The sequence below is a fragment of the Mesoplodon bidens genome, assembly GCF_964165515.1.
Source record: "Mesoplodon bidens genome assembly, chromosome: 14".
Lineage (NCBI taxonomy): Eukaryota > Metazoa > Chordata > Mammalia > Artiodactyla > Ziphiidae > Mesoplodon > Mesoplodon bidens.
The window spans coordinates 13,740,433-13,762,698 of record NC_138170.1 but is presented as its reverse complement, the minus strand read 5'-3'; the positions used below and the strand labels follow the sequence as shown (position 1 = coordinate 13,762,698).

At 45.6% G+C, this 22,266-nt stretch overlaps 1 protein-coding gene across 1 annotated transcript in view; it reads left to right on the top strand.

Moving 5' to 3' along the window:
- Window positions 1–22,266, top strand: part of ACOXL (acyl-CoA oxidase like) — a gene marked incomplete at its 3' end in the record, with an annotated part of 353,946 nt that overhangs the window by 88,453 nt on the left and 243,227 nt on the right. Inside the window, 1 exon segment of the mRNA XM_081254598.1 lies at window positions 13,595–13,629. Coding sequence (XP_081110724.1) covers window positions 13,595–13,629 — 35 coding nt within the window.

Sequence of the window (22,266 nt, the reverse complement as noted above, 5' to 3'; positions counted from 1 at the left end):
GAGAGCTTGCAAGATGCTGGAAAGACGTCTGTACACAGACCGCAGCCTCGCACATGCTGGGCGAAGGAGCCGGAAGAGGGGCTGATGAAAGCCGGGGTGGGGCAGAGAAGCCTCCCAGGGGTCATGGTATTTGAGGGGGTTTGTAGGATGAATAGTATTTGGAAGGTGCCTGAGGAGAGAAGAGCGCTGTGGGGAATGGGATGGGGTGGGATGGGAAAGGGAGCAGCATACACTGCATTTGGGAATCTGGGGCTGATCTGATGAGCCAGGTGGGAGTGAAAGGGGTGGGTGGTTGAAAAAGGAGCCACGAGGCGGGTGAGGGAGCTCTGTAGTCTCGGCTTCGTCACACGGCCCCTGGGGTCCCACAAGGGCGTTCCACAGGGCTCAGCAGTGTGATCAGCTCTGAGTTTTCAGCTGGAGAAAGGCAGCCCCGTAGGAAGCTCTTGCTGTGCTTCCTGGGAAGGGAGGTGATGCTCTCAAGGCGGAGGCAGTGGGGTTCACGGGGAGGGGCAGGATCCAGAGCAGCTCAGCTGGAGAGCATTGGCTGACCCCACAGGGTGGCTGGGCCGGTGAGCTGAGGATGAGGGGGAGTCACCTGTGTTACCTTTTTCTGTGGTTGTAACGTCAGTGTGGACATGCTTCTCACTTACGTTCTGCCTTTTTCGTATTACATCCTAAGCTTGAGTATTTTCCCATATGTCTGATACTGGTTAGATTTTCTGATTCAGTGACTGTGCCTTTTATGCCAGTGCTACAGCTTTTTAAATTGCTGAACTTTCCAAGCTCCAACCCCACCTCCCTTTGGAGTGCCAGCTCATTGTAGTCTAATTGGCATCCACTTTGGGAGGTGGGTTTGTGTCTCTGGGTCTTTGTTGGTGATGGTGAGTACTGGTCCCACGCCTCACTGGTCGCCCTGGGGTGTGCTGGTCTCCTCTTAGCTGTGTTGCTTGACTTGATTACTCTTTGGGAAGTTGATTTTTCTCTTCTGAGGAAGAGAACGCACCTTGGAGAATTGTCCTGGAAATATGGAGAAAACTCAGAATGTTTCTTCTGTCACCTGATGAGGCAGTGAAGGCTCACAGCAGTGCTTGTAAACTAGAGTAGGTGTTTTGCTTCGTTTCTTCTCCATATCCCAGTGACCACACAATCACACTTCGGTAGGGCTCTCTTTGTCTGGTTGTGTCTTTCTCCCCCTCTGCTGGGTGTGTGTGCAGCATTTCAGTCACTGCCTCTATCAAATCCATCAATTTAGACAAATTCCCTCCCCTCCCAGCAGAGTCCGAAGTTAGCACCTTTAATACTGACCTAAAAATTCAGGTCATGAAATGGAACCTTTGTGAGAATCTACTGGGGTAGGGGTGAAAGACTTTATTACCAAGAGATGTGTCCTCATCCTTTTACTCCCTTTCTTGAATCTTTATTTCAAAATGTTGTCCTTTTTATTCAGTGTGAATTTGAGTGGTGGTGGAACATAGTTTAATAATATCTCCTTGCCAAAGCATCCATGTTTCAGGCTGACAAAAGACAGCACCTTAAGAGAAAAATTGCATTCAGCTTTGCAAAAAGTACATGGTCCATAGCATTTTGCAAGATAATTGTTTTCCATACTTTCCCTTATTAGATCATTTAAAAATTACCAATTAATACCTGCTTATGTTAAAGCATTCACATTACACACTGGAGAAGAGTATAAAATGATAGGGAGTGAAGATCCTTTTCCACCCAAACCCCTCCCATCCAACAATTTGGTGTTTAGTCTTCCAGGCTTCCTTTCTAATAATTACATATATAACCACTCAATATCAGATATCCCCTCAACACATTATATGCACATTTAGATTGTACCTGCATTTTTTTTCTACTTAAAAGTATGTTGTGTCACTTTTCACATCGGATATACTACACTCTTTTGTAACACCTGTGATTGTGTTTTATGGAAAGCTTCATCTTAGCCTATGTTCTATACACCTGGACAGAGGGCTTGGTTTCTCATTCGTTTTGTGTATTTTTTAAAAAACTAGACAGAGGAGAAGAGAGGGGATAGTTTAAAGGAGGATAAGTGTTTTTTGTTTTGTTTTGTTTTGTTTTTGTGGTACGCAGGCCTCTCACCGTTGTGGCCTCTCCCGTTGCGGAGCACAGGCTCAGCGGGCCCAGCCGCTCCGCGGCATGTGGGATCTTCCTGGACCGGGGCACGAACCCGTGTCCCCTGCGTCGGCAGGCGGACTCTCAACCACTGTGCCTCCAGGGAAGCCCCAGGATAAGTGTTTTTAATAAGCATTTGACAGAATTCAACACCCATTCATGATAAAAAAAAAAACCGTCAGAAAAATAAGAATAGAAGGGAACTTCCTCGATTTGATAAAGAACATCTACAACCCTCCCCCATAGCTAACATTATACGTAATGGTGAATGACTGCATGCTTTCCTCCTAAAATTGTGAACAAGGCTAGGGTGCCTGCTTTCACTACTCTTACTCAACATAGTGCTGGACTTCCAGCTGGTGCAGTAAAGCAAGAAAAGAAAAGGCATTTGGATGAGAAAAGAAGAAACAAAACCGATCCTATCTGGAGATGATGCTTGTCTATACAGAAAGCCCAAGGAACCTACGAAAAATCTCCTAGAACCTGCTAACTGAATTTAGCAGGTTGCAGCACACAAGATAAACACACACAAATAAATTGTATTTCTGTATATTAACAACCAACATGTGGACACCAAAATAATTTACACTTGCTCAAAAAGAGAGAGAGGAGAAATTCGCAGAAGTAAATCTAACAAACATGTATAGGAACTGCATGCTGAAAATTATACAATGGTAATGAAAGAAATAAAAGAAGATCTAAGTGAATGGAGACACATACCACATTTATGGATTGGGTGACTCCATATGTAGTGATGCCAGTTTTCTTCAAAATTGATATACAGGTTTAATGCAATTTCTATCAAAATTCCAGCAAGATTTTTTTTGTGTGAACATACACAGGATTATTCTACAGTTTATATGGGAAGGCAAAGGAAGCAGAATAGCTAAGCAAAATTTAATTAATTAATTAATTAATTTTTGGCTGCGGTGGGTCTTTGTTGCTGTGTGTGGGCTTTCTCTAGTTGTGGCGAGCGGGTGCTACTCTTCGTTGCAGTGCACAGGCTTCTCATTGCAGTGGCTTCTCTTGTTGCAGAGCACGGGCTCTAGGTGCGCGGGCTTCAGTAGTTGCAGCACGTGGTCTCAGTAGTTGTGGCTCGCGGGCTCTAGAGCGCAGGCTCAGTAGTTGTGGTGCATGGGCTTAGTTGCTCCGCGGCATGCGGGATCTTCCTGGACCAGGGCTCGAACCCTTGTCCCCTGCACCGGCAGGCGGATTCTTAACAACTGCGCCAGCAGGGAAGTCCCTAAAAATTTTTTTTGAAAAAGAATAAGGTGGATGGAGTCAGTCTACTCAATTTCAATACTTATATAGTAATCAAGTCTAGTGGTTTTGGCAGAGAGACAGACAAATAGATCGATGGAACAGAATAGAGAGCCCAGAAATAAACCCCAATAAATATGCCCAACTGATTCTTTACAAAAGTGCAAAAGAAATTCAATGGAAGAAAAGATAGCCTTTTCAACAAATGGGGCTGGAGCAATTGGGCATCTATAAACAAACAGACAACGCCCCCCCGACCCCCCCGCAAAATGTTAGCACAGGGAACTCTACCCAATATTCTGTGATAACCCATATGAGAAAAGAATCTAAAAAAGAATGAATATATGTATTTGTATAACTGAGTCACTTTGCTGTACACACAAACTAATACAACGTTGTAAATCAGCTATATTCCAATAAAATTAAAATCTTAAAAAAATGTCTCACACCTTATACAAAAGTTAACTCAAAATAGATCATGTGTTAAATGTAAAACATAAATTTATTAAACTTTCAGAAAAAATAGGAGAAAATCTTTGGGGTCTAAGGGTATACATATTTTTTTTAATACTTTTATTTTCAAAGTTTTCTTATACATCTTTATTGGAGTATAATTGCTTCACAATGCTGTGTTAGTTTCTGTTGTACAACAAAGTGAATCAGCCATATGCATACATATACCCCCATATCCCCTCCCTCTTGAGCCTCCCTCCCACCCTCCCTATCCCACCCCTCTAGGTAGTCACAAAGCACCGAGCTGATCTCCCTGTGCTATGCGGCTGCTTCCCACTAGCTATCTATTGGACATTTGGTAGTGGACGCTACTCTCACTTTGCCCCCAGCTTCCCCCTCCCCCGCCCCGCCCCCCCGCCCTGTGTCCTCAAGTTCATTCTCTATGTATGCGTCTTTATTGCTGCCCTGCCACTAGGCTCATCAGTACCATTTTTTTAAAATTCCATATATATGCATTAATATACGGTATTTGCTTTTCTCTTTCTGACTTACTTCAATCTGTATGACAGACTCTAGGTCCATCCACCTCACTAGAGTAGACACCAAGGCATATCCCTTAAAGAAAGAATTGTTAAGTTGGACTTCATCAAAACAAATAACTTTTGCTCTGTAAAGACCTTGTTACACAGATGAAAAGACAGGCTACAGACTGGGAGAAAATATTTGTAAACCACATATCTGACAAAGGACTAATATATAGAATATAGAAAGAGTTCTCAAAACTCAACAGTGAAAAAACAACCAATCCAAATAGAAAATGGGCAAACATTTCACTGAGGAGAATCTACCATTGGCAAATAAGCACATGAAAAGATGTTCAACATCATTAAGCACTTAGGAAAATGTAAATTAAAACCACAATGGCTATCAGAATAATACCTATCAGAATGGCACAAAGTAAAAAATAAGTGATAACACCCAAAGCTAGTGAGGATGCAGAGAAACAGTATCATTCATACATTTCTGGTGGGATGGTAAAACAGTACAATCACTTTGGAAATCGGTTTGGCAGTTTCTTATAAAATTGAACATGGAACTACCGTATGACCCAGCAGTTGCCCTCCTGGGCATTTATCCCAGAGAAATGGAAACGTATGTTCATGCAGATACCTGCACATGAATGTTCATAGCAGCTTTATGTATAATAGTCCTAAACTGCAAATAGCCCAGATGTCCTTTAACAGATTACTTGGCTGTGGTATTCCAGTATGCCATGGAATACTGCTAAGCAATGAAAAGGAATGAACTATTTTATTGGTACATGCAGCCAACTGGATCAATCTCCAGAGAATGATGCTGAATGAAAAGCTCTAATCCCCAAAGATTACATACTGTAGGCTTCCATTTATATTACATTCTCGAAAAGGCAAAATTACAGGACTGGAGAACAGACTGATGGTTGCCAGGGGCTAAACAGGGGGATAAGTGTGGGAGGAAAATGGATGCATTTATAAAAGGGCATCGCAAGGTGACAGAAACGTTCTGTAGCTGGACTGTATTGATGTCAATACCCTCACTGATATTGCATGATAATTTTGCAAGATGTCACTGGGGTTGACACCTTAGAGGAAACTGGGCAAAGGATACATGGGGCTTCTCTCCATTATTTCTCTATATAATTTCAGATACCTGCATGTGAATCTATTAATACAATTATCTCATAATTAAGAGTTTACTTAAAACTATATTGTCTCTTTTTCAACGGTGGATATATTGCACTCTTTTTTAAAATTATTAAAAAAAAATTTTTACTGCGCTCTTTTTAACAGCTGCTGTCATGTTTTCTGGAGGACCTCATTTTAGCCCATGTCCCATATACCTGGGAGGAGGGATTTTTGTTTGTCTGTTTATGTTTTTGTGAATTTCTTTCTGGTAGGAATTTGATTAGAGGAGAAAGTAGGTAAGAGCTAGAAGGAAGAAAACTGTTATTCTTTCTTTGAAACAGGTTCTTTAAAAGTATTTTTGTGTCTTACGTTAAAAAGAGATTTCCTTTCCTGGGCGTTTTACTCTTGACTCCGATGAGGATCTGGGGGTCAGAGTGGGTCAACGAGCGGTTTTGGGGTCGTTAAGCTGCAGTGACAGGCTATGAACGGCCTTTCATTTTCTTGTATTTAACAGGCCAAAATCCACCATAGAAATGCCCTAAAATACTCTTGTTATTGACTGCATGTGAGGGTGTCACCCATTTGTCCCCTTCAGCCCGCGTACATTTCCTTTTCTTCTCTTCAGCCTCTTCCTCCTCCCCCGGCCGACTCTGACTTACAATCAAGCTTTCACTTAAGTAGTATTTGCCACTGAAAGTTCCAGAGTTTTCTGGTTTAGTTGTTCTGTGATGTAGGCTGCACACAGAATCCATGTCCATCGTCACGCCGGTGCAAATTAGGTTTTCTACAAAAAGAGTGTGTGGTTTCTTCATATTATCGAATACCCAACCATTCATATCAAGAGAAGCCAAGAAACCAAAATCTACTGTTATTTTGTTGGAAACCTAAAACTTAAAAAAATATGGTCAGCTCCTCTGACACTTACAAGCTGTAGGTGAATTCAGTGAATACAAGCTGAATTCTCTCTGGAGTGAATTCAGTGGTTCATGAAGCTCTCTGGCAGCCCTGTTTATCCAGCTCTGGGTACCGGCCACACAACGATGAGTAACCGGGCCCTGATGTATGCCCATGAGTTCACTCTGCTGTGACACAGGTGGACAGACCACGGCCACTTAATGACAATGACAAGGGTGATAGCTGGCCTCCTGGAGTCCTCACCACTGCTAGGCCCTGAGAGTGTCCAGCCCCCTGTCCCCTGGGGAGGGGCTGCAGTTACTGTTGTTTCTCTGCAGAGGATGGTACCGAGGTTGAGAGCAGGGCAGGGGGTGGTCCCTTGACCCATGGCTCATGGGGCTTGGTCCCTGGAAGATGCCTGGCAAAAGGGGGCCCAGGTGCTGTTGCTGGGGGTGGGGGGAACGGGCAGCAACTCAAGACTCACAGATGTTTTTAATTTGTGCGAACTGGGGGACAAAGCAAGTCCTTGTGAAAACTCATCTCCAAGCTTTCCAAGCAGAGCTGTTTAACTTTTTCCAAAAAGATGGTTCCTGGCTCAGGTTCCCAGGAACACGAGGAGGAACAGCAGCATCACCAGTCTTACCTTTTCAGTTACTTGGGGCTTAGAGACTTAAAAACAACTTGTTTTCTTAGGTTGATTAAACAACCACCGCCTAGGTTTCAGTGTTTGTTCAATGTTAATTTCCATTGCTTTAGCAAGTTTTACATCAGGTTCTGAAAGTTTCAGATTTGAATTACTAGGTTTCTGACAAATCTGGAAAGAGCTTACACATTATACCTATGCCCTTCTTTCCCTAAACTTAAGTGTGACTTTTTCTTTAGCTTTTTCAGTTTTTTTTAAAAATTTAATTTTAAGGGCCCAAGGAAGGATAACATCACGAAATAAACTCAATAATGAGAAATATGTTGTTGTTGTTTCTTCCTCCTGCCTATCTTGATGTCTCCTCCCTCTTTTGATGGGAATGAGAAAGAGAAGCACAGTGGGGGGAGGGCAGGGCTGCAGCCTGTTGAGACTTGCCCTTGGCCTCCAGGAAGCCGGCCCTGTACTTGTTTGTGGACAGCACACAGTGGATCTCAGCCGGGTGGGGACACCTCTCCCTGCTGAGTGGGTAATCACCTGTGAGCCTCGTCTCCCCAAACATCACCCCAGGCCTACTAGCTGGCTGAGCTCACAGCGATGATAATCCCTGAAGTCGAGTGTGGGACATTAACATGACATTAAGAGGACATAAAATGAAAATAGTTTTATTATGAACTGTGACATCATCATCATCATCGTCGTCCTCACAGTTACTAAGAATTCACCTGTGCCAAGCCTTTTGCTAAGTTCTTTGCATACATCATCTCTTTCAGTGCTTCCTAAACTTGAGCCCCGGAGGACTGGCTACCTGCCCCGCACTCCACTCCCCCACCAGAGTTTCCGATTCAGTAGGTCTGGGTCAGGGCCTGAGAACTTGCATTTCTCACAAGTTTGCAGGAGGTGCTGTTACTGCTGCTCCTGATCCCAGAAGTCTAAGTTAATCTGCCTAAAACAACCCCACGAAATAGGCAACGTGAGGAAACAGGCAAGAAAAAGCGGGAGGCTGGACCACAAAGCTCATTGTGACTGACCATAAGCATCGGCTGGTCCAGCATAGTTAGTTTTTCAGAGGAAGTAGCGAGTGCCTAAGAGAGCCCTAGACGGACATCCACTGCTGAGGACTAGTGGGTTGTGGCGTGTGTGGCAGGGTTTCAGAGTCACGCACGGAGGGGCAGGAAGTCTGGGGTGTTACCTGCAGGAAGGCCAGCTCTGGAAGGTGCTGCTTGTGGGAGCACAGGGGCCCTGGCTATTAGGAGGAGAGAGCAGTGTTGGAAGGAGAGCCAGAGAAGGGGTTAACAGGATGCGTTCGGTGGATCGCTTTCTCCCTGCCTCCCATCCTCGGACCAGCGCACTGTGGCTCTGTTTGTGTGGGATTCTGTCCCCGCCATGGCCCGTCTTCCCCACTTCACGCTCCTTTCCCATATTTTCCCAGAAAAGGGGAGGAAATCCTTTAAAACATACAGGAGGAAAATACACAACAACCTTTCTCCGTGAGTTTATTTTGTGATGTTATAAATCTTTGGACCTTTGAAATTAAAAAAAAAAAACTATAAAAAAATCACCACCGAAGTATAGGAAAGGGAGGGAAGAGTCACGCCTAACAGGAAGGCTTTCCCCAAATTTGTCACAAACTCATTAATTCAAGATTGGAAGCTTGGAAAACCCGAGGAGAGCCTTGGCAGCATGGAAAGGTGTAAAGCGAGGTTGCAGACCCGTGGCCCCCTGGCCAGATTCCACTGACATGTTTTGTTTGGCTCCCGTAGTTTTTGAAAAATAGTCAAATCAGTTTCAAACATGGGAGTTTTCATAATAAAACCCCCGATGTCCAGCTTTTTTTTTGAGGAACGGGGAGCACTGGTGCCAGGGCTGTGGCTGGTTGGTGGCTGACCACGTGAAGGGGCATGACTTCTGCTCACAGCCCCGGCCAGCAAACCACCCCTGGTCTAGAAAGTTCTGGACTCAAACTTGGAGCACCACTCGCCAGCTGGATGACTTGGAGGCTGGCACGTACTGGACGTTTCCTCCTCACCTGCCGCTGGCAGCCCTGTGTATGTGAGAGCACATTGTAAACACGAAGCACAGCAGGTTCCCAGCACCACAGGGACCCGTGGGCCAGCGGGCCTCAGGGAAGAGGCGCTTGGTGACAGTCCGTGCACCTGTAAGGACGTTCCCTACTGCCTTCTAAGACAGTGCCAGCCACTTCTTTGCTTTAAAGTTTTTTCAAAAGATGGATTTTAAAAATGTGTTCTCTAAAATTATGATTATTTTACAAGGTCTGCACAGTCCACGTGGTGCTTTATAGGGTGTATCCGGCTACAGCTGGCCCACTTCTGGGTGTTTTATGGCAAATTATTCTCAGATTACCCTTTAATGCAGGAAGGCCTGCCAGTTGTCTGAGCTCCCTGGGTCATATAGAAAACCCCTAGACTTGATACGAAACAGCTGCCTCGGTCAGCTGTTCCCAAAAAGGAGCATGTTCAGGCTGAAGCAGCAGGAAAAAGGTTTTTTGTAGTTGGTGGAGATTTTGAAAAAAAAAAAACAAGTCAAATTACTCTTTCCTGGCCATTAAAAGGTGATTGAATTTTGTTATTAACAAATTGTGGGAATCTCGGAAGAAGTCCTCCGAATGGGGGTTGGTTAAGTGCTCTCTGGCGATACTTGCAGTATGTCCCGGGGGGGTGTTCTCGATGGAGGGTGGCTGCACAAAACTCCGCTGACCTCCGTGTCCCTGGGCCTCAGCCCAGGCTGGGCCGGGGTCAGGGGGCCAACCCCCGGGCCTCCCTCCTCTCTCTCCCCAGGGCCCCTGCTGAGACCAGCAACAAAAGGGTCAATTGTCTGAGGCCCCCCCCCCTTTGTCTCAGAGGCTCTATGGGCCTCTCCAAATGCCAGAGTGTCTCTATGCACATGGGTGACTGCATATACACATGACTGCAGGAATGTGTATCCGTATGTATATGTGCACATGTGCTGGTGCATGCGAGTATTGTATAAGCATGTGCGTGCACGTGTGCACCCAAGAACACGTGCTTATTTATGCGCATGTGCATGTACCAATAGGAATGCACACATGCCTGTGCATTCATACATGCGTGTGGATGTGCCTCTGTGTGTAAGTGTGTGCACGCACACACGAGTGTGTGCCTATGTGCACACACATACAAGTGAGTCGGGTGTGAATGTGTGCACATGTGCCTGTGTGTGCACACACAGGCAGTGGTGAGACTTGCTCAAAGAATTTCTGAGACGCTGATGCCTCTTAGCAGGGTGAGGGCTCACAGAGGCCTGGCTGGCTGATGGACATCCCTAAGGCCGAGGGAGAAAAGCATCTCTGGCCCATCTCTCAGCAGATGGCCCAGTTACCTTGATGTGGCATTTGCTATGGGGCAGAAACCTCAGAGAAGTCTCTGCCTCCCCTGCCTTCTCTAGGGTCAGATAATATGTAGGATGCAGGAGGAGGAGCCATAAGGCTCCCCACATGGCTCACTGGCCTCGTTTGCCTGTTCCAATGTGGGGTTTCATGGCGAGGCCCGCAATAACTTTCTACGCTGTTCCAGTACCTTCTCAGGGCTGCCTAATCAGATCCAGTGCATTCTATGTGGCGTTTAAGCCAGGTTTCCAGAAGGACTGTACAATGACCCATTCCCATCTGTCCCATCAGTGGGCTCCCACGTAGCTCTGGGGTCTTTGTACAGGGCCGATCATCCTGTTCCCTAGCGCATCTCTGGAGACCTGCGGGACTCAGTGGCTGGTCTGTACCATCCCAAGGTTCACACTCTCTTCCTTAACAAAGGTGTCCTTTTAAAAATGACTGTAGGGCTTCCCTGGTGGCGCAGTGGTTGAGAGTCCGCCTGCCGATGCAGGGGACGCGGGTTCGTGCCCCGGTCCGGGAAGATCCCACATGCCGCGGAGCGGCTGGGACCATGAGCCATGGCCGCTGAGCCTGCGCATCCGGAGCCTGTGCTCCGCAGCAGGAGAGGACACAACAGTGAGAGGCCCGCGTACCGCAAAAAAAAAAAAAGACTGTAAAACGTATTTGATTCAGAAGCCAAGAAAAGACTAATAAAAATGCTTAATTCAAATTTGCTTCTGTGAAGGATTTATCTCCCAGCCCCTTTTAACCAGCACAGCTGCCATGTAACAACTTTTTCTGCTTTTTTTTTTTCTTATTCTTGTCCTTCCCCAGACCCATTTCCTCTCCCTACTCCAGCAAGGGCTTATCTTTCAACTGTGGAAAGCCACCAGTTAAACAGTACTCCAAAGCTTATCAAAATATTCAGGCAGTAAAATTATCTTATAATTAGCCTAACTGTAAGCCAGAACTTTTTAACCCCAGGAAATGTGAAGTTACCCAGCCTGTGAAATTGGTAAATTGCTCATTCTGACCTTTTTAGGCTGCAGTTTCTACTTTTATTTCATTCCCCCAATAATTTCCTCCTTTTTCTTTAAATTCTTCATGGTCCCTGAGGCATCTTCCTCTTCTGTTTGCTGATGTCTCAGAGAAAATGTACTCCTGGCTAAGCTGAAATAGGTAATAGAATACATTCAGGTGAGGGGGATACGAAATCCACCTGTTATCTACTTCATGCCTTCACTTTTAGGTATGCTTTCGGTAAAATGAAGCCTCATCTCACCATTGCTGATTCCATACTTCAGGTGCATGCAGTGGTGACACCCAGCCGAAGGATTCTGGAGCTATTCCCACACTAGCTGGGAGATTCTGCAGTATCCTGAGCTGGTTAGAAGAATTGGGCTTTCTTATCACAAAGATTTCTCCTAACTCTTCCTCCCCTTGTCTCTTGCTTACCCCATCGACCCTCCCACTGCCCCAGGGACCCTCCTGTCATCTTGCAGCACCCAGGAGGGTGCCACAAAACTCACCTCCCCACCCCCACTTCTATGGGAGCTGACATCAAGGGAATGGGCAGTGACGTGTTTGGGGGTGTTAAGGTGCTACTTAGATGGACTTTTGGCCCAGAAATGATATTATAGATGATGCTTCGGTTTTTAACTGCAGTTGAGATTCTTAAACTAGTCATGCCACAAGTGGGTTAGTGAGACTTACATAGGCATGATTAGGGCTGACCACTGTGTTTTACATGATGAAATACTTGCAAAGTTGCAAAAATTAAACTTAAAAACAATTAAAAATTAAATTTTGGAGTGTGACATTTTCATCAAGGGGTGTTGCCTATAAATAGTGGTAGTGATTATTTATAGAGTTTTTTTCCTATCCATCAGGCAGTATGCACACACGTGGGCATACACACAGATACAAACACACAGATAGAAAAATTGTTTTATCCTTATGTTAATCTGGTGAGAACATAATTACTTTGCCCATTTTACAGTTGTGAACACTGAGGCTCTGAGAGGTTAAATCACTTGCTGACACCCATGTGGTTAGCAGTTGAACGTGGCTCTCATGTAATCCACCACTGGCCTTGCGTGAACCAGCCGAGGCTGGTCCGACCCCTAGTTGTGCTTGAGAGGTTTCCCTGACACCCCTACAGGGTAAGGAGGAAATCGCAGTGTCACCTCGGGCTCTGCTTGTGGCCATGCCCGGCAGTCGTGTACACTTTCTCTTGATGTCACGTGTATATCACAGATGCGATTTCCTTGCAGTCCTCGGAGCTGCCTTGCTGGCCTTGAGCTGACAGGATCAGGGTGAAGTCTGTGCTGATCCCCTCAGGGAGGCTCTGGCCCAAGTGGTCAGTCCCCCTGGGGTGGAGGTAGTGAGAGGGTCGCTCCCAGGACCTGGGCGTGGCCATGCTCTCCTAATGCAAACCTCAGAATCAGATCCGCTCTGCAGTCCCATCTTTTCATGGCTTTGTCTCAGAGCTGAAAGAGCCTTGTTTTGCTCATGGAAACAGAGTAGAATGGTGGTTGCCAGGGCCTGCAGGGTGGGGGTAAGTGGGGAGATGTTGGTCAAAGGGTAAAAGCTTCCAGGGCTAAGAAGAATAAGTTCTGAGGGTCTAATGTACAGTGTGGTGACTGCAGTTAACAACACTGTATTGCATAATTGAAAGTGGCTAAGAGAGCAGATCTTAAGTGTTCTCACCAAAAAAAGAAATAAAAGGTAACTCTGTGAGGCGATGAATGTGTTCATTAATGTGCTAATGTGTGTTAACCATTTTGCAATGTATGTGTATATGTCATCACTTTAAATAGATACCCTTTTATTTGTCAATTACACCTCAATAAAAAATTAAAAAAAACATTAAAGCATTTTTTAAAAGGCAAAAAAGAACCCTGTTTTGGAAGTCTTTCCTGATGAGAGACACCTTCTGTCTAATCCACGATGGAATATTGTACCCTGTTTAAGACCCTTTCAAAATACCGTTATCCTTTAAGAGTTACGTTGAAACTAAAGATCGATCATTAAAACGTGTTATTTAAAAAAAAAAAGTGTTACTTAGGAAACGTTAGCAGGAAGGTGTTTTAAGAAATGTTTAAAAAATTGGCATGTTAAATCAGTTTTCTTGTGAATTCAGCATATGCTTGATATTATTTAATATGTATTCCTCTCTCTTTTTAATTGCAGCTTGGGTTGACGATAGCCATTCGCTATAGCCACAGGTAAAGTTACATTTTTTCTTTTAAGCAGTATCCTTACTGATTTATAGATTTTGGTTTGCTCGAGTCTACAAGTTTTTGAGCTTAATTTTGGTGGCTGCTCTATCTGTGATGTCAGTGTGATAGCAATTAGATGAAATTGTTCTGGTTGCTTGATTGGTGAGAGTTAATCACTCTTTGGAGGAATAAGATTTTTACATAAAAGTTGTGGTAGATAGCCCATTTCTTTTTTTAAAAAATTTATCTATTTAGTTATTTATTTTTGGCTGCATTGGGTCTTCATTGCTGTGTGCCGGCTTTCTCTAGTTGCGGCGAGCGGGGGCTACTCTTTGTTGCAGTGCATGGGCTCCTCACCGCGGTGGCTCCTCTTGTTGCGGAGCATGGGCTCTAGGTACGTGGGCTTCAGTAGTTGTGGCCCACAGGCTCAGCAGTTGTGGCGCACGGGCTTAGTTGCCCTGCGGCATGTGGGATCTTCCCAGACCAGGGCTCAAACCTGTGTCCCCTGCATTGGCAGGTGGATTCTTAACCCCTGTGCCAACAGGGAAGCCCCGCCCATTTCTTTTAAAGTCAAAAATGAAATGCTTCTAGGGCAGGGACCCGACGTGATTTCTGCGAGTGGACTCTGTCCAAGGGTGAGAAGTGGAAACAGGGATGTCGTGCATGAGAAACGAGGCCAGAAAGCCACACGAGGGCTTGGCTTAGCGACTTTATTCAGAAAGCCAGCAGACTGTGAAGATGGACTAGTGTCCCAAAGATCCATTCAGGCTTCTTTTATATACTAAAAGGGGAGGGGGTGTGGCTGGTTGTTGCAGACTTCTTGATGCTGGAATCCTTTGTTCTTGCAGCTGTCCTGTTGTTCAGGGCACAATGTTCCTATAAACCTCCAACAAGACAAATGTTATTCTCTGTTCTGCAACTTTTTATCTCTATATGAATGGGAAAGTGTTATACCTTTAAAGGTCAGAGCCTTGAGAATGGGCTACCCTGTATATTCCAGGCTATAGGCAACATTCTTTTAGTGATTAACTTGTAGCAAGAGCAATAGAATACAAAGGTTAAAGTAAAAGAAATGGATTCAGTATGGGGTCAGATTTGTTCTTCCCTATCACATCCCCATGGAGGTGGTGGGTGCTCCATGGAAGAAAGCACTTTGCTTGGATTGTAAACAACATTCCCCTTTGTTCCTCCTTCCCCAGAGCAGCCGCCTCACTGAGGAAATGTGGCTGGTAGATAGAGGTTTATGAGGCTGAGTAGCAAGGCAGGCACCCTGAGCCATGGTCCTACGGGAGCTAAGGACAGGAGCTCCGTTGTGATGAAGGGAAAGACGGATGTCCGGGTGGTAAATGAACGTCGATTTCAGAGAGGGCAGAGCTTTGGAGCTGCTCATCCTGTGGCCACATTTATGGATTCTGTCCCAGTTCCTATCTGCCTGCTGTCACTGGACGACCCTTTATCATGCTCGTGCAGTGTGTGGGTCAGGGGTCTGGAAAGGGCAGTGAAGATGGCTTGTCTCTGCTTCACAGGGTCTGGAGCTCTCAAGGGCTGGGGAGCGAGTCATCTGAAGGCTCACTTGCTCTTGTGTCCGGTGGGTGAGGCTGGCTCATGACTGGGGGGCAGCCTCTGTTCCTCTCCACATGGGCTGTTTTGAGCTTCCTCACAGCATGGTGGTTGGCTTTCTCTGAGTGAGTGTCCTGGAAAGAGAGAACCACGTGGAAGCTGTCTCCGTTCTGTGGCCCAGCCTCACAGAGCATTACTTCCACCTTGTTCTATTGGTTGGCACAGTCGCAAGCCCCCACTTGTGTTCAGAGGGAGGGAGTAGAGACCCCCTCCCAGCCGAAGGAGTGTCGGTCACATTGTAACAAGAACATGAGAGGTGGCGGAGCTTTGTTTGGCCATATTTGGAAATGCACTCTGCCATGGAGCCCAGCTGAATGTTGGAGTATTCATTTAGAGCACTTGTGAAAAGAAATTTAAGACTGTCCTTGCTGCAAGGCACTCACTAGTTGGGGGTACACAGGGGGTATGTATGAAGAAGACAGAACAGATGCAGTTCTCATAGGAGGGGGTCAACCAATCAAAGGAGACTTCTTACAGGCAGCAGCCCTTAAACCATCCTCATTCCACTGAAGTGCGAGAGTGGGACGCAGGTCCAGTTGGCTCAGGGAGATGCCTGGGCAGGCTGAGAATACAGGCCCCTGAGAACACATGACTATTTCAATGACTATTTGACATGTATTTGGAGGAGAAGCAGCGTATGGGGAGGCTGTGGAGGGGTGGGGTGGATCCTGGCTGCCTCAGCCTTCCTTCTGTAGCCCTAGGAGTTCAGTCACAACCCTAAACTTAGAACCCACTCCTCGAAACAAAGGCCCTGAGCAGGCTGGATGGCAGGCAAGCAGAAAGGCTAGCAGTTGTCTGTCTATGGGAGCATCTGCCTTCTAGGTCCAGGCTCCATCCAAGGAGCCTAACCCCGCACTCCTCCTGGCCAGGCCACTGCTGTGCTGTCACGGGGGATGTCCTGGCAAAGGGAGCTGCCCCTGGGCTGTGTTTCCAGGGAAGTTTGCCTCCAGGCTGTCCTGTCTCCTGTCTTAGCTCTGGGCCATCAGGTTCAGAGCAGGGAGTCATGGATATTTGCATAAATGCAGCAAAAAGCGAAGACAAATCTAAATAAGTTACAAAGGGAAGTAGTGAGGTGGGGGAGGAGGAAAGCTAAGGTATCTACTGAGCTTCCTTTGCCAGTGCCGAGTGCCTTCACCATATGCCTCAGTGGCTGGGGCCCCCGGAGTGAACGGTGGCCCAGTGAAGCCCGTATGCACAAGAGGCTGCTCACAACATCCATGTGCCACTGCCAGGAGCCTGAAGTCTTTAGGACCGGAGAGAATGATTAGAAAGTGATTGCTGTAACTCAGGGATGACCCGGAGACTTTCTTTTTTTTTTTTTTTTTTTTTTGGCTTGGCTGGGCCTCGAACAAAGTGTAAATGTCCAATTTCCACATCCGATTGACGCAAACCAAGGTGGGGAGAGGTTGTGAGGAGTGTTTGACCTGTCCAGGTACCAACATCTTAAAATAACGGAGGTTGTGTTATCAGGGGTTGTGTTTTTTTTGCTTTTTTTGATGTGGACCATTTGTTAAAGTCTTTATTGACTTTGTTGCAATATTGCTTCTATTTTATGTTTTTGGTTTTTTGGCCCTGAGGCATGTGGGATCTTAGCTCCCTGACCAGGGATCGAACCCACACCCCCTGCATTGAAAGGTGAAGTCTTAACCACTGGACCACCAGGGAAGTCCCCAGAGGTGGTGTTTTGCAAAAATTATTTCTGAAGCAGAGGGGATTCTGACTTAAAAATTCCAGGAAGCACAACAGTGGCCATGAAGTCTGGTGAGGAAGAATCCTCCAGTCTGCAGGAATGGGTGGCACTTGATATGGTGTCACTGAGGAGACATTTGCAGGTCAGGGCCACACCACCTGCCCTTTGCCCCATGGCCTTTGTCCTGTCTCTGGGGTCAGCGGGCACAGGAGGAATCGGCCTTTCCTCTCAGACACCTGCAGGTCACCGTGTTGCCTGGTGGTAGCTCTTCTGTCCCTCCTGCTGCCTGGCCCTGTCACACACCTCTGTCCTCACATAGGAGGAGGACGATGAAGGGGGTGGGTTTCTGGTTGTGTCCCCTCTTTAAAAATCCTACTAGCTTATTTAGATTAATTGAAACTTCCATCCTTTTGTCGATTGCTTTTTTTTTTTTTTGGTAAATTATACCTAACAAATATTTACCATATTATTTATTTATTTATTTGTTGGCATGTACTTAATTTACAATGTTGTGTTAGTTTCAAGTGTACAGCAAGTTGACTCAGTTATATCGATACATATACATATATATTTATTTTCAGGTTCTTTTCCGTTATAGGTTATTGCAAGGTGTTGAGTATAGTTCCCTGTGCTACACAGTAGGACCTTCTTTTCCTGTTTTATATATTGTAGTGTGTATATGTTAATCCCAACCTCCTAATTCATGTCCCCACTCCCTCCTTTTGGTAACCATAAGTTTGTTTTCTATGTTTGTGAGTCTATTTCTGTTTTGTAAATGAGTTCATTTGTGTCATTTTTTTTTAGATTAAAATGATCTAAAAAATAAAATTTACCATTTTAACCCTTAAAAAGGATTAGGGAGTGTACAGCTCCATGGCATCAAGCACATTCACACTGTGGTGCAAACATCATCACCATCCACCTCCAGAACTTTTCCATCCTCCCAGACTGAAAGTCTGCACCCGCTGACACTGACACCACCGTCCCAAGCCCCCGACAACCACCATTCTACTTTCTGTCTCTGAATTTGACGACTTGAGGAACCTCATAGAAGTGGAATCATATGGTATTTGTCCTTCTGTGGCTGGCTTATTTCACTAGCAGAATGTCCTCAGGGTTCATTCATGTAGCATGTGTCAGAATTCCCTTCCTTTTTAAAGGCTGTATACTGTTCCATTCCATACATAACTTTTTCTTCATCCATTCACCTGTCGATGGACATTTGGGTTGTTTCTGTCTTTTGGTTATTGTTAACAATGCCGCTGTGAACACGGGCGTACAAATATCTCTTTGAAACTTTGCTTTCAATTCTTTTGGGTGGAATTGGTGGATCACATGGTAATTTTATTTGTAGACTTTTGAGGAGCTGCTATACTATTTTCCTGTTGATTACCTTTTTAGTTTTTATTTTTATTTTTTTGCGGTACGCGGGCCTCTCACTGTTGTGGCCTCTCCTGTTGCGGAACACAGGCTCCGGACGCGCAGGCTCAGCGGCCATGGCTCACAGGCCCAGCCGCTCCACGGCATGTGGGATCTTCCTGGACCGGGGCATGAACCCGTGTCCCCTGCATCGGCAGGTGGACCCTCAACCACTGCACCACCAGGGAAGCCCTGTTGATTACTTTTTAAATGGGGTTGTATCTTTGTCTGTATAGTTCTTGGTCACTTCAAAAGCTCACGGTTGCTATTGAGAAATGGTTTCCAATTCCCTTGTCTCGTTTGCCCAGAGCCCAGATGCCGGGATTGGGGTTTTCCTGGGTCTTTCTTGTGTGGATAGGGATGTTTTCTGAAACACAGTTCGGGACTTTTGGTTCTAATCAGCAGGTCTGTTTCCAGAATTATAACAGCAGGGCTGGGGCCAAGCTAGGTGGTGGAGAAACCCCAGCAGACTCCTTCAGTAGGTGGGGGTGAGATGAAGGGGAGCGGAGAGGCAAATGCGGTTCCAAGAGGCCAGTATTGGGAGGATGGGCTCACCTATGAAGAGGGACAGACTCGGTGGCCTTAAAGGACATGAGTGTGGGAGGAGGGGAAGGAGCCTATAAAATCCAATAACGCTGCTAGCAGGCAGCACCTCTCAGGCTGCTACAGACATGGGGGGCAGAGCTCTTGTGTGGCAAGAAAGGAGCTTACGGCTCAAAGGATGCCCGGCTTTGTTTTTGTGCATCTGCGTTGGTGCCTCAGCTATCAAATTTCCCTTGTTACAATGAACTACAGTGAACAGTGCTCAGAGTGAGGACCAGTCCCCGCCCTGCCCCCTACCCCCAGTTCCTCACCAACACATGCACCCCCCAGGCATGATGGTTCAGCCTCGAAATCCTACTACACCTGTTACTCCAGACCTATGCGTGTGATACAGGAGTGCGTGCATGCCTCTGTGTGTGTGTGTGTGTGTGTGTGTTTGTGTGACGTGGTGTAGGATAGGGGGCTGAGGGGCCAGGAAGTGGAGAATGACATAGTCATATTCCAAACGTATAGATGTATCAAGCAAGGAAGAGCATCTACCGTGACCGACCATGTGTTTGACAGCAAGTCCTGCACGCATTTCACTTACTGTCATGGCATTTTAATTTATTTTTGTAAAGTCAAGTCATTTTTCAGAGTGGAAAATTGTCTCTTGATGTTCATTCCCCACTGTTTGGCTTGAGGTTTTCGGGTGGAATCCACACGGTGGTGACAGCTGGGTAACCCCCAGAAGTGCCCTTTGCAGGTAACAGCTCTAGGGGCCCCACTACCCGCCCAGCGGGGAAATTGTTCCCCACTGTGTGGGTGTTTTGTTTTTTCTTTTTCGACAAGATTGAAGGACAGTTTAGATGTTCTTCCTGCCTGTCACAGGGCAGCAGCCCGAGGAAGCCTGCTCCCTCCTGGCGGGAGCCCCTGGGCCAGGATGAACCGGGCTCAGGAGGGATCGGCTCAGCTCCGGCTCTCATTCTCCGATACGGTGGAGAGCTCGCACGCAACAACAGCGGGGAATTTTTGCATGTGGCACTTGTGACCATATTTCGAAGAAAGGCTCATGAAAGCAAGGTGTGAGAGCAGCAAAGTGGCCCCCGACGGAATTACTTTGCTCTGTTTTTTGTTTTTGTCGGTTGTCCTTTCCTAATAAACGAGGAAGGACAGATGGACCTAGAGACGATTGTACTAAGTGAAGTCAGTCAGACAGAGAAAGGCAAATACCATATGATATTTCACTTGTGTGTGGAATCTAAACTATGACACAGATGAACTTATTTACAAAACAGAAACAGACTCACAGACATAGAGAACAGACTTGTGGTTACCAAAGGGAAAAGGGGGTGTGGGAGGAATAAATTAGGAGTTTGGGCTTAGCAGATACCAACTACTATATACAAAACAGATAAACACACGGTCCTACTATATAGCACAGGGAGCTATATTCAATATCCTGTGATAAACCATAATGGAAAAGAACATGAAGACGAATATATATATACACACACAGGCACACACACACACACACACACACGAATCACTTTGCTGTGGACCAGAAACTAACACGACCTTGTAAATCAACTACACTTCAGTTTAAAAAAGTAAATGAGGAAGGAAGGGACGTTTCCATTTGGCTTGTTATAGTGAAACGGAAAGCCACAGAGTTTTGACTTTTAGATGAAGGCTAAAGGTAAATCATTCTCACAACTGATTTCTTTCTGTCAGTTTCTTGGATAGAATCAGTACCCTATTCAGGCCTGTGCTCTAAACCTAATATTGGAGCTACAGGTACCAATCCCCTAAAAGGTTTTGAGGTCCTCTGAGGGTTGGCAAGGGGAAGGGAGAATGGGGGAGCTTGCATGTGATTAGGCCAGGAAAGTGGGCAAGTTGACAGCTTGATCAGCCCTGAGCTGGACTAAGGTGGGTGTGGCCTTACACCGAAAAGGCAGACCCCCTGATTTTAGGTCATTCTGAGACTGCCTTCAGGTACTGGTTTCTGAACGGGCCCAAGAGGGCCCAGCAGGAAGTGAAGGGGTCGTGTACTTTTGTGTTCTGGTTTAGATTAGAAGCAGAGTTTGAAGTTCCTAGATGAAGCAGAATATTTATTGAATGGACAGGCTGCATCAATGAGCAAATGAAATTGTCATCTTAAGATACAAAGGGAGGAAAAGACAAGAAACAGGGCCATCAGGCCTATTGGACGTTGATTTCAAACACCTAGCGACTCCCATTTGGAGCTGGTTTGATCTTGTGGAGACAGCTGGTGGAGACTGTTGTTCTCCAAACTCTGTAAAAATAAACAAAGATGCCATTCTGGCCTTTTTTCCCCTTCCAGGGAGTAGTTGTTTCTGTCACTGGGGTTCTCTGGCCGACTGTTCCATCTGTCTGTTTTTCAGACTTCACAATGAGGCTCCAACCAGATTTATACGCAGGGTTGCCAAGAAATTTATTCAACCCCAATGGTATAATCTTAAAAGCAAAGCCATCTTTTGGAAGGTTGTGTTTTTTAGATAACCTTAATGCAAAAGTTTGCTCTCTGAAGAGCAGAATATGAATGTTCACAGGGTGTCTGAGTTAGATCCTCTTAGTGAGGACCTTGGGGGCCGAGGTTGTACAGCAGAGCTCGGCATGGGGCTGTGGATGTGCCTGGTGAGTGGTAGATGCTTTTCAGGATCCAGGGGACTAAGGCGTACATGGATGTGCCTCTCCATCCCCTCTGCCACCCCTGTTTAAAAATTGAAGTATGGTTGATTTACAATGTTGTGTTAGTTTCTTGTGTACAGCAAAGTGACTGTACACCAGAATATGTATATATTCTTGTTCAGATTCTTTTCCATTATAGGTTATTCCGAGACATTGAATATAGTTCCCTGTGGTATACAGTAGCTCCTTGTTGTTTATCTATTTTATATATAGTATTTCGTATCTGCTAATCCCAAACTCCTACCCCCTTTGCCCTTTGGTAGCCATAAATTTGTTTTGTATGTCTGCGAGTCTGTTTCTGTTTTGTAAATAAGTTCATTTGTATCAGTTTTTTGGATTCCACATATAAGTGATGTCATATGATATTTGTCCTTCTCTGTCTGATTTACTTCATTTGGTATGATAATGTTTAGATCCATCTATGTTGGTGCAAATGGCATTATTTCATTCTTTTTTATGATTAAGTAATATTCCATTGAGTATACACACCACATCTTCTTTATCCATTCATCTGTCAGTGGACACGTAGGTTGCTTCCATGTCTAGCCTATTGTAAATAGTGCTGCTATGGACATTGGGGTGCATGTATCTTTTCAAATTAGAGATTCTGTCTTTTCTGGGTATATGCCCAGGAGTGGGATTGTTGGATCATATGGTAACTCTAGTTTTAGTTTTTTGAG